Genomic DNA, 17,837 nt, shown 5'->3' on the forward strand with positions numbered 1-17,837 from the left:
TTTTATTTTATTTTATTTTATTTTATTTTATTTTATTTTATTTTATTTTATTTTATTTTTAATGTTTATTTTTGAGAGAGAGAGATTGCCAGGGAGGGGCAGAGAGAGAGGGAAACAGTCTCTGTGCTGTCAGTGAAGAGCCCATTGCAGGGCTCAAACCCACAAACTGTGAGATCATGACCTGAGCTAAAGTCGAATGCCCAAATGACTGACCCATCCAGGCACCTGATAGTTTTAGCTTTTAAATTTAGATCTTTGATGGATGCCTGGCTGGCTTGGTTGGTGGAGGGTATGACTCTTGATCTTGGGGTTATGGGTTTGAGTCCTACGTGGTGTGTAGAGATTACTTTAAAAAAAATTAAAATCTTCAAAAGAATTTAGATCTTTTATCCATTTTGAATTAATTTTTGTATTTGCTGTGAAGTAGGGGTACAGATTCATTATTTTGCATGGGAAAATCTAGTTTTCCCAGCACTATTTGTTGAAAAGGTTCTTCTTCTGTTGAATGGTCTTTGTACCCTTCTCAAAAATCAGTTGACCTTAAATATATGTATTTATTTCTGGACCCTTAATTAGGTTCCATTGCTCTATTTGTCCTTATTCCATAACCACCCTATCTTGATTACTGTAGCTTTATTTATAGTAAGTTTTGAAATTGTGAAGTTTGAGTCCTCCAACTTCATTCTTTTTCAAAATTGCTTGGACTATTTTGTGTCTTTTGCAATTCTCTATGAATTTTAGGATTGTCTTGTCCATTTCTGGAAAAAGGGAAGTTGGAAATTTGTTTTTAAGATTTTATTTTTAAATAATCTCTATACCCAGAGTGGGGCTCAAACTTACAACCTTCAAGGTTGAGTCACGTGCTGTACTGACTGAACCTGCCGGGCACCCTGCAGTTGGAATTTTGATAGGGATTGCATTGAATCTGTGGATCAATTTGGAGACTGTTGCCATCTCAAATCAACTTTTTTAAGACAGATTTTCATAATCCCATCCCAAATTTTGACTCACAGTTCATTATTTCAGGAGATGTGTACTCTTTTATTCTTTTCTCCGCTTTTCTTTTTTTTTTCCTTTTTTTTTAAAAAAAATTTTTTTTTTAATGTTTATTTATTTTTGAGACAGAGAGAGACAGAGCATGAGCAGGGGAGGGGCAGAGAGAGAGGGAGATACAGAATCTGAAACAGGCTCCAGGCTCTGAGCTGTCGGCACAGAGCCCGACGCGGGGCTCGAACTCATGGACTGCGAGATCATGACCTGAGCCAGAGTCAGATGCTTAACCGACTAAGCCACCCAGGCGCCCCTTTTCTCCGCTTTTCTATCAGGAACAGATATTTGATCCTGAAACCAGACTTTGAGTGGGTGCGTGGTGAAGTTTCCCTGCATTCTTCTCTTTCAAATCTGTCCTCTCTCAAATCTGTTTCCCAGTGTGCAGGATACCTGGGGGTATGGAAACACTAGAGCCTGAAAACTACCATTGTGATTGGCTATTTTGTACTTTTATTTTTTTTAAACATTCATAATTGAAGTATTTTCATTTTGTATACAATGAGTCAGCATGAAGGTAGGTATCTTGGATATCTACAGTTAAGGTAGGTCTCTTGGATGACCCATTGAAGGAAGTTCACTTAATCCAACTTAATGAAGCCTATATCCTTTCATACTGATGGAAGCACTGGGGCATATAATTGAGGCCATATTTCTGGATCAGACCACATGGGTTTGAGCAGATGTGGCAAGAATAAGAACCTTAGCCAAATTTCCTTGGATGGCTCCAGTAGAGCTGCTGGTGACCCATCTCGCTCTCTCAGATGCAACGAGGCAAAAGTTTATTTTGTGCTTCTAAAAATCTATCTAGTATGGTATCATTTGGGGTATTTGTTTTTGCTATTGAGTAAATAATTGAACCATGTTCTCAATATATTTAGCAGATGTTTTTAATTTGATTATATGAGTTTTTAAGAGCAGTATTTGTCAAGACTAATTGCCTGAATGCTTTTGAAGAAAAGATCATGGCATGCCTGGCTGGCTCAGTTGGTAGAGCATGCGACTCTTGATCTCGGGGTTATAAGTTCCAGCCCCACGTTGGATGTAGAGATTACTTAAAAAAAAAAAAAAAAAAGATCTTGAGTGCATAGCTGGCTTGGTTAAGCATCCAACTCTTGATTTCGGCTCAGGTCATGATCTCACTGTTTGTGGAATCAAGCTCTGCATTGGGCTCTGCACTGATGGCATGGAGCCTGCTCGGGAGTCTCTTTCTCTGCCCTGCCCCCAGCATGCAAGCACTCTCTCTCTCAAAGAAATAAACCAAAAAAAAAAAAAAAAAAGAAAGAAAGAAAGAAAAAAAAATCTTTATTTTAAATCTTTTTTTTTAAGTTTTTTTAAAATTTATTTTGAGATAGAGTGTGTGAGTGGAGGGTGGGGGAGAGAGAGAGAGACAGAGAGACAGAGACAGAGAGAGAGAGAATGAATGAATGAGAATCCCAAGCAGGCTCTGCACTGTCAGCACAGAGCCCAATGTGGGGCTCAGACTCATGAACCGTGAAATCATGACCTGAACTGAAGTCAGATACTTAACCAATGGAGCCACCCAGATGCTGCCCCACACCCCCAAAAAAGTCTTTAAAAAGAAAATCATGAGCCTTTACCCTGGACCCACCAGATGTTCCATGATGGGGCTTAATAATCTTTTTTTTTTTTACATTTATTTATTTTTGAGAGACAGAGTGAAACAGAGTGTGAGCAAGGGAGGGGCAGAGAAAGAAGGAGATACAGAATCTGAAGCAGCCTCCAGGCTGAGCAAGTGGTCAGCACAGAGCCTAACATGGGGCTCAAACCCACGAGCCGTGAGATCATGACCTGAGCCGAAGTCAGAGGCCCAACCGACTGAGCCACCCAGGTGCCCTGAGAATCTGTATTTTTAATATATTCACTCAGTAATTTTAATGTGTGTCCAGTTTGGGGGCCCACAGATTTAGAAAGTATTTTGCTCTGCCCATACAACTCTTCTAAACTTGTTGACCTGATACTCATTTTGAAAGCCCTGAGTGTATTTCAGGGCTGGAATACGATGATTGCTGACTCACTTGACTCTTCGTTTGACACTGAAGTGGGTGGGATTTGGTGTGCTAAAGTCTGTTTATCTTTGAAATATTTTTCTCTGGGTTTGTAGTGGAGGATTTATACTGCATTGCTGCTACTGCATAGCTCTATGCTTTTGAAAGTCTGGGTTGGGGGGGGGGTTGATTAAATGAAAATCACTGAATCTGTCTGTGTCATTGGTTAGCTAAATAAATAGCCTTTTGTGTCCTGATGGCAGTAGACTTTTTCTGGTTTAGGTTTTCCACATGACTTATTATCAAGTATGACAACTTGTCGTGTGTAATCAGCATCACATTAGTCTCATGAGAATAGACACTCCTTTAATCAGCTGCTTTTCTTTAATCTGGCAGGTGAGGCATATGGTAACCAAGACATTATTGTCTTTTACTTTGTGGCATGGTGGTAGTATTGGTGGTGGTGTGATTGGGTATGTGGGTGTGTGTATGTTTTAGGTATGTTGATTTTCCAAAAGGAAGCAGATGGCAGATAAAACATTCATGTATTCCTTATTTTTCACTGTACATAAAAATTTATCATGTTTTAGAATTCAGTAATAATTTTACTTGTCAGATGTACGTTCTTAAAGATTTTTATTTTTAAGTAATCTCTGCACCCATTGTGGGGCTTAAACTCACAACCCTGAGATCAAGAGTCACATGCTCCATGGACTGAGCCAGCCAGGTACCCCCAAAAGATCTACTTGCTAATGTTGTTTTTATATGATTTATTTTAGGGTGAATCTTTTCAATTACTCTAAGTCCCATATTTATATAATGAGAAAGATGGATTAGATGGCCTTTATTTTACAGATCCTTTCAAATCTAAAATTAAATAATTCAGGCATTGACTAAACCTCTTCATAAACATGGAGATAATAGTTGAGGTCTTATTGTTTTTTTTAAGTTTATTTACTTATTTTGAGAGAGAGAGCAAGTGAGCATGTGCACAAGTAGGGGAGGGGCAGAGAAAGGGAGAGAGAATCCCAAGCTGGCTCCAAGCTATCAGCGAGGAGCACATTGTAGGGCTCAAGCCCATGAACTGTGAGATCATGACTTGAGCTGAAATCAAGAGTCAGACGCTCAACTGATAGCTACCTAGGCACCCCAAGGTCTTATTCTTTCCATTCCTCTTTCATAATGTTGTCTTATCATAATTCTATCACCATAAATAAATGGCTCTGTACTCTTACTGTCTTACATAAAATGACTTTCAAAACATGTTTTTAATGTTTATTTATTTTTGAGAGAGATAGAGTGTGAGTCGGGGAGGGTTGGGGGGTGAGGGGGACACAGAATCCAAAGCAAGCTCTAGGCTCTGAGCTGTCAGCACAGAGCCTAGTGAAGGGGGAGGGGGAGCCTTGAACCCACAAACTGTGAGATCATGACTTGAGCCGAAGTTTGTTGCTTAACTGACTGAGCTACCCAGGCAACCCAAAACGACTTCTCATTTCATTTCTCTTTTGTCATTTGAGCTAGCCTTAAAATATACTGATAACTTTTTAAATTCCTGTAATATACTGATTTGTTTTTAAGTTTTTACTTATTTATTTTGAAAGAGCAGGGGAGGGGCAGAGAGAGGGAGAAGGAGAGAATCCCCATGCGGGGCTCGATCTCACAACTGTGAGATCATGACCTGAGCTGAAAGCAAGAGTCGGACACTTAGCCAACTGAGCCACCCAGTCACCCCTAAATTTCTGTAATTTAAAAATAACTTTAATTTTTGTTTAATTTTGTTTTTCCTTTTTTTTTTTTTTTTTAATAAAGATTATTTATTTTGAGGCAGAGAGCAAGATCAGGGGAGGGGCAGAGAGAGAGAGAGGGAGAGAGGGAATCCCAAGCAGGCTCCAAACTGTCAGCACAGAGCCCTACGTGGGGCCTGATCTCATGAACCGTGAGACTATGACCTGAGCTGAAATCAGGGGTTGGACGCTTAACCAACTGAGCCACCTATGTGCCACTTTGTTTTATTTTTTCGTAAGCATCTTCTCTTGCCAACAATGTTGTCATTTATACACATGAGCCACCCAGGTGCCCCTATTATAACTTTTATTAAATGTTGAGAGCTTGCTGAGCACCAGACATTTTGCACACAACATTTTTAAAAAAAGTTTTATTTAGGGGTGCCTGGGTGGCTCAGTCAGTTGGGCATCTGATTTCGGCTCAGGTCATGATCTTGCGTTCTCTGGGTTCAAGCCCCACATCAGGCTCTGAGCTGTCAGCACAGAGCCTGCTTCAGATTCTGTCTGTCTGTCTCTCTCTCTGCCCCTCCCCCTGCTCATGCTCTTTCTCAAAAATAAACATTAAAAAGAAATTTAAAAAAACCAAAGCTTATTTATATTTAGAGAGCCCACATAAGCAGGGGAGGGACAGAGAGAGAAGCCCGAGCACTGACTCTGTCAGTGCAGAGCCCAACTTAGGTCTTGATCCCATGAACTGTGAGCTCATGACCTGAGCCGGGATCAAGAGTCGGACGCTGAACCAACTGAGCCACCCAGGTGCCCCTTATTTGAGTACTTTTTAGTCCTTGCTTGACAAATCTACGACTAAGGGAGTATCTCAAATAGTTTGTAATGTGGTCAGAATGGTAATAAACTATAAACTCATTGAACAGTATAAAAAAATATGTACTTAAGTGTTAAACTATGTGGCACAGACGAAACTATATAAATGTGCAAATGTCAGCAATGCAGTAGTAATCATTGAACAAGATGTTGTAGAGAAGTACAGAGGCTTAAATTGGTCCTTGACAGAATTTGAGTAATCCGGAAGAAGGAGGGCAGTCTGGGTTAGGTAGAAATGTAGCACGTTATGTCCTTTTTGTTAGTGAAGAAATTGGCAGTTGAGTTCATACTGAGCAGGAGCAGGAATAAATTTTTTTTTAAATGTTTATTTATTTTGAGAGAGAGAGAGAAAGAGAGCTGGGGAGGGAAAGAGAGAGGGAGAGAAAGAATCCCAAGCAGGCTATGTTATCAGTGCAGGTAATAAATGGCAAATCCATCTTTCTAAAACTTGTCAATGGTAGAAAATAGTGATAGAAACAATTGAAAATGTCCTGGAAATATATCTATAATATATTCTGAATGGGAGGTGTGGGGTGTCATATTTGGATTCAGTGCTTTAGACAAAATGATAAGTCTCTGCTCCAAATACCCGAGTCAGGAGAAATTAGTAAATTGTAAAGCATCTGGTGTAATTTTCTCCTTCAGAGCTCTTCCCCTTTGTCTCCATTCTGTGTCACAGACCAAGACCTTCTTTTCCTTTTACTGCATGATAATACCTTGTAGGCAGTACTTTTGGTATATTCATAGTTAAGTTGGAGGCTGTATTCTCTTTGGAAGATAATGGGCCTTCTTTTGGGCTGTAGTTTGCATGAAGATGTGAAGATAAAGGACCACGAATATCAATGTTAGAAGGCATTTATCACTTATTTAGACAACTTTTTGGGTTTCCTTTTGTATTATTATGTCAACAAGGTTTCTGAGATATTTCCTTCCTAGCTTCCCAACCAGAAGATGAGGAGGACACAGCCCAGATTAATGATTTTATATTCATACTGACCTGAGTTCAATTAACAGCTCCTCCATCATGGGTGGTCTAACCTACCCAAGCCTCAATTTCCTCATCTTTAAATTTAAATATCTTCTAGACCAGTAGCCTTGATAATGACCTTTGATTTGTATTTTCTAAGTTAAATAGTTAAAATACTACCCATATTCTTATTGCTTCTCTCTCTCTCTCTCTCTCTCTCTCTCTCTCTCTCTTTCTCTCTCTCTCTCTCTCTCTCTCTCTCTCTCTCTCTCTCTCTCGTAGCTTCACAATCTCTGGATCAAGAAGTTTTATTAAAAATTAAAACTGAAATTGAAGAAGAGCTAGAATCCCTGGACAAGGAAATTTCTGAAGGTCTGTTTATTCTTATTTTCCTAGTTAATTAGTAGACTCAGTTTGGTGTGGTTGATTTACTGTTGGTTTGATATTTTACAGTAGAACATTGGAATAGAATTATAAGGGTGAAACTAGAAGGTATCCTTTTTCTTTCCTGGAGGATAGGTTTATAAATGTTTCCAAACCATACCTGACAGCCTTTTCTGTTGTTAACCAATAAACAGTCATTTAATGTAGTTTGATTTGTATTTGGTATTTTTATAGTTAATAACAACATTAAAGGGGAAAATGTAAGTAAGTTGCTTCTATGTCTGCATGTATGTATGCTATAGATAGTTGTAATAGTAATATGCATATAATTTTGTAGCCACATATCTTGTACTTAATATTATACCATAAACTTTAAAAATAGTTATTCTGGTTACCTGGCTGGCTTGGTAGAGCATTTGACTCTTTTTTTTTCTTAAGTTTTTTTTTAAGTTTTTAAATTTATTTTTGACAGTGAGAGCCAGTGTGAGCTGGGGAGGGGCAGAGAGAGAGGGAGACACAGAATCTGAAGCAGGCTCTAGGTTTGAGCTGTCAGCACAGAGCCCAATGCGGGGCTTGAACTCACGAACCATGAGATCATGACCTGGGCCAAAGTTGGACTCTTAACCAACTGAACCACCCAGGTGCCCCTAGAGCATTTGACTCTTGATCTCAGGGTTGTGAGTTCAAGCCCCATGTTGGGTGTAGAGCTTACTTAAAAAAAAAAAAAAAAAATAGGGGCGCCTGGGTGGCTCAGTCGGTTGAGCATCTGACTTCAGCTCAGGTCATGATCTCACAGTCTGTGAGTTCAAGCCCCGCGTCAGGCTCTGTGCTGACAGCTCAGAGCCTGGAGCCTGCTTCGGATTCTGTGTCTCCCTCTCTTTCTGCCTCTCCCTTGCTCATGCTCTGTCTCTCTCTGTCTCAAAAATAAATAAAAACATTGAAAAAATAATAATAATAAAATAAAATAATTAAAAAACCAGTTATTCTACTAACTGCATGAAATTCCATACATTGAATGAATATTTAGCTAATCATTTCCTTATAATTGAGGGAACATTTGGGTTTTTTCTTAATTTGCTTTCCATAATTAATTGCATTGAACATCTTGCCCAATGATTTTTTGGTACAGTTTTATATTAAGTTTACCCATATATTTAAATGTTAAAATTAGTAAATTGTAAAGATCTGGTCCAATTTTCTCTTTCAGAGCTCTTCCCCTCTGTCTCCATTCTGTACCACAGACTAAGACCTTCTTTTCCTTTTACTGCATGATAATAGCTTGTAGGCAGTACTTTTGGTATGGGTATATTTAAATGTACCCATGTAAAATGTACAGTTCAGGAGTGCCTGGCTGGCTCAGTCGGTGGAGTGTGCGACTCTTGATCTTGGAGTTGTGAGTTCGAACCCCATGTCAGATATAAAGATTACTTAAAATCTTTAAAAAATAAAATAAGATGGGGACACCTGGGTGGCTCAGTTTGTTGAGTGTCTGACTTCGGCTCAGGTCACGATCTCACGGTTTGTGAGTTCAAGCCCCATGTCGGGCTCAGTGCTGACAGCGTGGAGCTTGGAGCCTGCTTCAGATTCTGTGTCTCCTGCTCTCTCTGCCCCTCACCTGCTTGCTCTCTGTCTCTCTCTCCTTCAAAAATAAACATTAAAGAAAATTATTTTTTTACTCTTAAAAAAAATGTACAGTTCAGTGGGTTTTAATATATTCGTAGAATTATATAATCATTACCACAATCAAAATAGAACATTTTTCACATCCCAAAAAGAAACACTGTACCTATTAATGGTCACTTCCCATTTCTGCTCTCACCAGTCCTTGCCCTCATCCCTGCCCATGGCAAGCACTGATTTGCTTTCTGTCTCTATATTTGTTTGCCTATTATGGATATACACATAAATGGAATCATACACTATGTAGTCTTTTGTGGCTGGCTTCTTTCACTTAGCATAGTGTTTTCAAGGCTTATCCATGTGGTAGCATGTAACAGTACTTCATTCCATTTTACAGTGTGTGAATATACCACATTTTGTTTATCCATTCATCAGTTGATGGACATTTAGGTTGTTTCTACTTTTATATATTATGTATAATGCTGCTGTGAGTATTCTTGGACAAGTTTTTATGTGGATGTATATTGCCCAGTAATTTTTAACAAGAAAAATTATTATAAATCATGTTTATAAATTGGTTCCCTGTTAGTTGAAAGATAAATTTATGAACTAGTTCTCTGTTAGAGAAAGAATATGAATAGAAATTCAAATATTTCAGAAACTTTTTTTTTAATTTTTAAAGTTTATTTATTTTGAGAGAGAAAGAGCACAAGCAGGGTAGGGGTGAAGAGAGGAGAAAGGAGAGAGAGGAGAGAGAGAATCCCAAGCAGGCCCAGTGCTGTCAGCACAGCCCGATACGGAGCTTGAATCCAGGAGCCACAAGACCAGGACCTAAGCCAAAAAGATAGACGCTTAACCGACTGAGACACTCAGGCACCCCCAAATATTCCAGAAACTTAATTTTAGTCTTTTTATTTTCCTTTACCAGCATTTTTGAATGGTTAAAGTTCCAAAACAATGTTAAGCCTTTGTCCACTTCTGGTAACAAGTGCTTATGCATGGTAAAATAGGCAGAAGGCAGAAAGGAAGAAAACAACAAAGTTACATGCATTCACTTACCGAAGCCCCATATTATCCTAGACCAATTATTAAAATGGATGCTCTCAAGTTTGCTCACACATCAGAATTATTGGGAACTTTGCAGCCATTTACATCTTCCATGAAGGCAAGTACTTTATAAAGAAGTATGTAGTTTAGTAAAATTTGCCGCCTTCTGGGTGCAAGCCTTAGATTAATGCAGTGAATACATTATGGAGGTTATTAGTAACTTTTGGGAATGGGTGCTAGCTGCTTGCTTTCCTGGGATTTTCTGCTCTGTATCCCATTTGTACCTTGGAGCAACCATAATTCTGCTTGTTCTTCCTCTAGTTATTAGAGTATGGCAGTATAACATGGAAACCGATGAGAAGCTAGTAGTTTGAGCTGAGGAGAGAGAAGCTGTGATTGCTTCTTTTATGTGCAACTCGTGTACTTGTATCACTTGCAGTTTTAAAATTTATCCACATGCAGGAATATTGAGTTTGAAAGTTCATTTTAACAAGGAAATGAAGGCCGCCTGGTGGTTCAGCAGAGCCTGCTTAAGATTTTCTCTCTCTTTTTCTCTCTTCCTCTGCCCCTCTCTTTCTCACATGCACGTGCTGTCTCTTTCTCTCAAAAAACAAAAAACAAAAAACAAAAAAACCCAAAAGGGAATGAAAGTTCTAGAATTGTTGAATCACTGTATTGTATACCTGAAACTAATATAACTCTGTATGTTAACTCTACTGGAATTAAAATAAAAAACTTTGAAAACAAGGAATGAGGAGCACCAGGTAGTACAGTAGGTTAAGCTTTCGATTTCAGCTCAAGGCGTGATCTCATGGTTCATGAGTTTGAGCCCCAGATTGGGCTCTCTCCTGTCAGTGCAGAGCCTGCTTCGGATCCTCTGTCTCCCCCACTCTCTCTCTACCTCCCTTGTGCTCTTGCTCTCTCTCAAAAATAAATAAACATTAAAAATAATAATAAAAAATTAAAAAAGGGATGAAAGTAATTGACTCATCCTGTAAGGTAGAGTAAGCTGATTAGAGTCTGATTTAAGAAGTGCCACATTTTGGGGCGCCTGGGTAGTTCAGTTGGCTGGGTGACTGACTTTTCAGCTCAGGTCATGATGTCATGGTTTGTGAGTTGGAGCCCCACATTGGCCTCTGGAGCCCCACACCAGGGGCTTGAGATTCTCTCTCTCCTTCTCTCTTTGCCCACCACCCCCATCCCCATGTGCCCTCTCTCTCTCAAAATAAATAAACTTAAAAAAAAAATAGGTGCCACATTTATAAAGATAAAAACAAAATCTTAAAAACAACATATAAGGTGAGGGGCACCTGGGTGGCTCAGTCGGGTAAGCATCTGACTTCAGCTCAGGTCATGATCTCACAGCTTGTGAGTTTGAGCCCCACATCAGGCTCTATGCTCATAGCTCAGAGCCTGGAGCCTCCTTCGGTTTCTGTGTCTCCCTCTCTCTCTCTCTCTGCCCCTTCCCCACTCATGCTCTGTCTCCCTCTGTCTCTCAAAAATAAAGAAACATTAAAAAAAAAAAAACATACAAAGTGGGATGATAGAGCTAGGAGTTGCCTTTCATTTATCATTCTTACTTGAAATTGGTATGTAGTAACATACTAAATTGGCTTGTGTATTTTAGCATGTCAGTTTAGTCTTTTTTTTCTCCTAAAACTAAGATTTTCCATAAAAATCTTTCCTTTAAAATTTTTTTTAAATATTTATTTATCTTGAGAGAGAGAGCATGAGCGAGCGAGCAAGCAAGCAGAGAAGGGGGAGAGGGAGAGAGAAAATCCCAAGCAGGCTCCGTGCTGTCAGCGCAGAGCCTGACTCAGGGCTTGATGTTATGAACTGTGAGATCATGACCTGGCTGTCAGCGCAGAGCCTGACTCAGGGCTTGATGTTAGGAACTGTGAGATCATGACCTGAGCTGAGATCAAGAGTTGGATGTTTAACTGACTGAGCCACCCAGGTACCCCCCCTGTAGCACAACTTTTGATATTATGTATTAAAATTGATTTTTCTTTTACCCTGTCTTCAGCCTTTACCAGCACAGGCTTTGACCGTCATACTTCTCCCGTGTTCAGCCCTGCTAACCCAGAAAGCTCAGTGGAAGACTGCTTGGCTCATCTTGGAGAAAAAGTATCGCAGGAACTGAAAGAGCCTCTACAAAAGGCATTGCAGATGCTCCTCAGCCAGTGAGTTACCCTTGCTGAGGGGAAAGGTGGTTCTCTAAGTAGTCTCTGGATCTCTCAGGCAGCACTGGATTGGTTAAGGCTTTGTTTTAGATGAACAGTGTCCCTTCTTCTACTTTTCTTCACTTTTTCTTTCTTTTGCTTTCCTAAAGCATCTCTGTGTTTTGAGTGACAACTTTTACATCAAAGTGGTAATTTAACTGTTCCAGCATGGAACAGTTGATTGATCATTTGTGTTTCCTTGTTGACCTGTCAGGTTTCAACAAATGCTTTAAGTGCTTTGTAAATATAAATATAAGCTATTTCACTTGTCCTGACCACTTTTTACTACCATTCTGTCTAGAGGCCAACATAAATGTAAGGGTTAGGGCTTTATGCATTGTAATATGGGGTTAGCATCATATCAGTATTTTAGGTATCCCAAATGTGGCTAAACTTTGGGCTTGTCCATGGAACTACTGCCACGTTTTTATAGTGGGAACTTCTCTACTATGGTTTTGATCATTAAAGCTAAAGGCAAGAAGCTCCTAGTGAAAGTATATTAAAATAGAACCAAGTCATTTATTGTAAATCTCAAAATTTCTTTTCCTCTAATTTTTGCTGAGAATCATTAAGGAATTGGTATGAATTAGAAAACATTTGTTTTAGTGAAGAATGATATCTAAAACAGGATGAAGACTGGTTTCTTCACTAAAAGGGTCAAAATTCAGATGCTAAATTACTGTTATAAGGTAATTCCTTATTTTCACGTAGGCAAACTTTGTGTGTTACTGTTTATTAGAAGGAAGCACTTTGCATTTAAGGAAAATTCAGTTTGTTTCTGCATATTCTGGTGACGTGAGCAAATGTAAAAATCCAAATTACGTGTAGGACACTGAAATGAAAATCATGTTTGGATTTTCTTAATTTTATATAAATGTGAAGAGAATGGGTGTCAGAAAATAGATAGGAAATTTGGATGGACAGCAGTAGCTTTTAGAGTGTTCTGTGGAGCCTTTAGGGGCCCTGAGAAGGTAAGGGATGGGGTGAGTGGGTGGAACTTGTTAGGCCTTCTCCTGCTTCTTAAACCAGAATAGCTATCTTTTCATGTATTTTATATATCAAGGGTTAATGTAAGATTTGAAGAAACCTACTGTTTTGACAAAAACAAAACAATTTTTAGAAGCTTTTGGGATGTGGAGTAAAATAACTGAGTAGTAGAAGGGGAAAACGTATTTCTAGCTTGGATATAAACTATTAGTGGTTTTAAGAAAACCATTTCTTTCTACGTCTAAATTTCCCCACCTATTAATTTCAACTTTACTGGGATATTATAAACACTCTGAAGAATAGTGTTATATAGGTAAAGTTTTTTTTTTTTTTTGGCATCCTTTTCATAATCTAGAGGAAATACTGATATCTTCTCACTGCAAAGTAGATTATATTTTAAAATACACATTTAGGTGAATACTTGATTTTTTTTCGCCCAAACCCTGAATACTGAAATAATTATTTATTTGTTTGTTTTACGATTTTATTTTTAAGTAATCTCTACACCCAATGTGGGGCTCTAACTCACAACCCTGAGATAAAGAGTTACACGTTCCACTGATTGAGCCAGCCAGGCGCCCTTGACATAATTATTTTTTAAATCGGTACCTCTGGTACCAATCAGAGTCTGGCTTCTTTATGAATAAATTTTTTTCAGTAATTTACTCTTGAAAGTTGTTAAGCTCTGTTACTAATACCTTAAAAATAGCTAATTGATGATGGACTAGAAGTACTAAACAGGTTGGTGAGAATAATATTTAAGGTGGAAAATACCACCTACTCCAAACAGTTTTGTTCAAGTAGGAAGTTAATCCAGAACGCTTCGTAGAGTCAAGCACCAGCATTTTGAAAAGGTTTCCTCCTGCCCCTTTTTCTTCTTTGCTCTGTTCAAATAGCTCATCAGATAGGGCTGATTTTTCAGCTACTTGCTTTTCTATGTATTAAATTTTCTCTGAATATTTTAATCTGCTGGATCTTTTATGTGCATATATGTGTGTACATATAATGATTCAAATCATGTTTCATTCTGAAGGATGCTAAAGTACTCTAGCCTGATAGACAAACTACCAATAAGGACTACTGTGACCCACAGCAGCCTCAAACAGCTCAGGAAAGGAAGTGAAGGGACTGATATACACAAGTAAAGCTTCAGGGAGAATATAGGTAGGTAGACTATCAAGTTCAAGTTTTATAACTATCAAGTTCAAGTTCAAGTTTTATAACTACCTGGTATTTAGTGTAGGGCTTCTAAAAAATTCTAAGCTTACTTTAATGGTAATGTAATATCAGGAAGGTAGTACATAACATCTTATTAAAGAGGTCACCCATGCATCTTACCTCCTTGCAGCATCACTGTAGTATTAATTTGATATTGACTTGTATAAAAGAATGATACCTGTGTCATCAGAACTATTTTCTGAAGTATGTAGACCAGCACTGTACAATAGATACAATGCAAATCACATATATGTAATTTAAAGTTTTCTAGCAACCATATTAAAAATTGAGATTTTTAATATATTTTATTTAACCCAATATATTCAAAATATTAGTTTTAACATGTACTCAATATAAAAATATTAATGAGCTATTTTACATTCTTTTTTCCTTACTAAGTCTTAGAAATCTAGTGTGCATATTGCATTTTCAATACATCAGTAGCCACATTTCAAATTAAAAAAAATTTTTTTTACATTTATTTATTTTTGAGAGACAGAGACAGAGCACAAGTGGGGGAGGGGCAGAGAGAGAGAGAGAGGGAGACACAGAACCCAAAGCAGGCTCCAGGCTCTGAGCTGTAGCACAGAGCCCTATGTGGGACTCGAAACCACAAACCGTGAGATCATGACCTGAGCTGAAGTCAGACACTTAACCAACTGAGCCACCCAGGTGCCCCAGTCACTAGCCACATTTCAAATGGTCATTAGCTGTATGTAGTGTCTAGACATCATTGTGTCATGTGTCACAATCCTAATTAGAATACGAATAGTGTGGCCTTTGGACCCAGAGCTAGCTGGGTGTGAATTCCTACATTGCTGCTTGCCAGCTGTGTGGATTGGGGATAGTCTCTTCGCTTTTCTGAGCTTCAATTTCCTAATGTGTAAAATGATAATAGGTAATATAAAATATAAACATATAAAAATATAAAACTGAACAGTAGGCTACCAATAAGTGGTAGCTATCATCAATTTTAAATATTCTTAGGCTGAAGAGATCACAGACCAGATTCAGAGTAGAAATGCCTTTGGAATGGATTTCAAAATCCTATAAAAAGCAAGATTCCTCTCCTTTTTTTACATATATGTTAATACTTTGCCCACAAAAGTTGGGGAGGTAAATTTTATTAAATCTAATATTCAAGCTATTGATGCTTTCATATGCTACTTGGTAACAAGTATTTTTGTTGTTGTTAATTTGTACATGAAACCAACCATGTCTTACACATAGTGCCTAAAACCCTCAATAAATTAGTGAGTGTTGTCATCCTTCAGTGATTTGAGATTTTGGTATGACTAGAAGTTACATGGAAATAATCAGAAAGGCTTATCTCTGCCCTCCAGGTTTTTATGTCATAAGACTCCAAGTTAAAAATAGAGCTCCATTTACTGCCCTAGTTTATTCCAACTCCTTATATCCTCAATTGGAGAAGTCTTTCAGTGACATGTGTCTTTAATTTTTAAGTGTTTTAAATTTTTTGCCTTTAAAAAAGTTAAATTTGTGCTTTTAATTTTATTAATGAGATCATTTTGTTACTATTTGATCTTATTTTAATAACCCAAGTGTTTGTTTATCTGCAACATGGAAATCCTGTTGGATAAGTTTCAATTATTTTAAAAGTGTGATTGTTTATCTTGCTGTGTTGTTAACTGCTTTCCCAAGCTGGTAGCGTACCTCTCAGCCTATAGGGAGTGATTGAAGAGAAATGCATACCAAATGTTAAAAGCCACATCTCATACAAAACAATATGTGGAATATATTCTTGGGTACTTTAGCAAAAAGTTCAACAGCAGAATAGTGATTGTATATTTATTCATCTGGAAATTTAGAATTTTCCTTCTTTGTGACCCAGACTTTTAAAAAAAAATCTCTACAGGCCAGTGACATATCAGGCATATCGGGAATGTACACTGGAGACCACAGTTCATGCCAGCGGCTGGAATAAGGTATTAACCAAATTATCTTTTCTCTTACAAAATTTTAGTGTGTTGATAAAGTGCAGGAGAAATTGCTAACGTCATAGAAGTGAAAACTGTTAGAGCTCATTATTTAATGCATAAATCCGATTGTGTAAGTGGATGTTTTTGATTAAAGTGGTTTTTTGGTTAATGCTACAAGTTTTTGGTTGGCCCAAAAATATGTGTCCCATAGTGTGCTGCTCTTCCTATCTGTTCTCAATTTTCCATCATTTCTTCATTTTTCTATATTGGATATGACATTTATCTCCAGGTGGTTATTTGTTACCCTGTGTGTATGTCTTGCAGTAGAAAAGAATAAGAGCTTCACATGGGAGACCACTTCTTCTGGTTTTCTCTTTCTCTCTTTCTGTCTCTCTCTTTTGTTTTTGTTTTTTTATTCCTCTGGTTCTCTTAAATGAGTAATACCATTTATGTTTACAAGGTATCTCATGTCACATCTCATTGGATCGTTACAACCATCTTCTGCAGAGAGCAGAATGGACTTTATTACCTTTTGTTTTGTTATTTTTTTATTTAGTTAGATCAGGTGAGTAATCAGAGAAAAAAGTTAAATGAATTGTCCAGGACCCCTTGGTTAGGAAATATTGGAACCAGCACTAGAGCTGAGATCTCAGATCTTCTGATCCCAGCTTTAGTGTTTTTTCCACTGTACCATACTGCTTATCCATAATCTCAGAGTGTATTATCTATTTATCACCTTGAAAAGGCAGAAAGTCTCAGGTGATGCAATATAGGAAGGCTCAGCTCAGGAAGAAGTGTGGCCCTTAGTAATATTGTGCTAGGAATAAGAAAATTCAGTAGAATTACTTTTATAAATAGGCACGTCTACTCTGAATTTAAGTTTTTATTTCAGACAACAATTCCATATATCCATATGATCTCCATCACCTATTTAAAAAAATTTTTTTTAATGTTTATTTTTGAGAGAGAGAGAGAGAGAGAGAGAGAGAGAGACAGAGCATGAGTGGGGGAGGGGCAGAGAGAGAGGGAGACACAGAACTCAAAGCAGGCTCCAGACTCCATGCACAGAGCCCAACGTGGGGCTCGAACTCATGAACCACGAGATCATGACCTGAGCTGAAGTTGGACACTTAACCAGCTGAGCCACCCAGGTGCCCCTCCCCATCACCTATTTAACCCATCCCCCCAGCCCTGCCCCTCTACTCAGAATTGTTAATAGTATGAGTCCAATCATGTGACCTTACTACCTAATTGATGAGTATTATTTTTATTCACCTTATAATACAGGCTTTAGAAACATTATAGTGTAATAATTATCATCATAGTCTTTGTAACTGGACCTGTTTCAAATATCAGCTTTGCCACAGACTAGATGCATATCTTTGGACAGTCCATTAAGCTCTCTAAATCTTAATTTTCTTGTTTTTTTTTTAATTGTTATTTATTTAAGTAATCTCTATACCCAACATGGGGCTGAAACTTACAACCCTGAGATCAAGAGTTGCTTGCTCTTCCAACTGAGCCAGCCAAGTACCCCTCTAAATCTGAACTTTCATATACATAAAATGGACCTAATAACAACTTATAAATTTTACTAGATTTAAATGACATAATATAGTTAAATGCTTATTTAGCACATTGCCTGACACCATAGTAAGCACTCAGTAAACAGTGACTATTAACATTACATTTAACACCTAAGAACTTGTTCTCAAATAGGCACTATTATGGATGGGGTTCTACTATGTTATTTAACTACAAATAACTTATTTAAGAAGTTTGTTTTATTT

At 37.9% G+C, this 17,837-nt stretch overlaps 1 protein-coding gene and 1 pseudogene across 11 annotated transcripts in view; one reads left to right on the top strand and one right to left on the bottom strand.

Annotated features, from left to right (window-relative positions):
- Positions 1-17,837, top strand: part of BCL2L13 (BCL2 like 13) — a 92,528-nt gene that overhangs the window by 27,912 nt on the left and 46,779 nt on the right. For 4 of the 11 annotated variants that reach the window (XM_040462718.1, XM_040462723.1, XM_040462728.1 and 1 more), the window contains 3 exons: positions 6,912-7,001; positions 11,707-11,863; positions 15,960-16,053. In XM_040462718.1, the coding sequence (XP_040318652.1) occupies positions 6,912-7,001; positions 11,707-11,863; positions 15,960-16,053 (341 nt within the window). Of the gene's footprint in view, positions 1-6,911; positions 7,002-11,706; positions 11,864-13,922; positions 14,054-15,959; positions 16,054-17,837 lie in introns of those variants that run through there. The other 7 variants (XM_040462725.1, XM_040462727.1, XM_040462729.1 and 4 more) reach the window with 4 other exon arrangements.
- LOC121021997 (40S ribosomal protein S29-like) lies at positions 1,517-2,098 on the bottom strand (annotated as a pseudogene).

Source organism: Herpailurus yagouaroundi, unplaced genomic scaffold, assembly GCF_014898765.1.
Source record: "Herpailurus yagouaroundi ecotype Mexico unplaced genomic scaffold, PumYag 355, whole genome shotgun sequence".
NCBI lineage: Eukaryota > Metazoa > Chordata > Mammalia > Carnivora > Felidae > Herpailurus > Herpailurus yagouaroundi.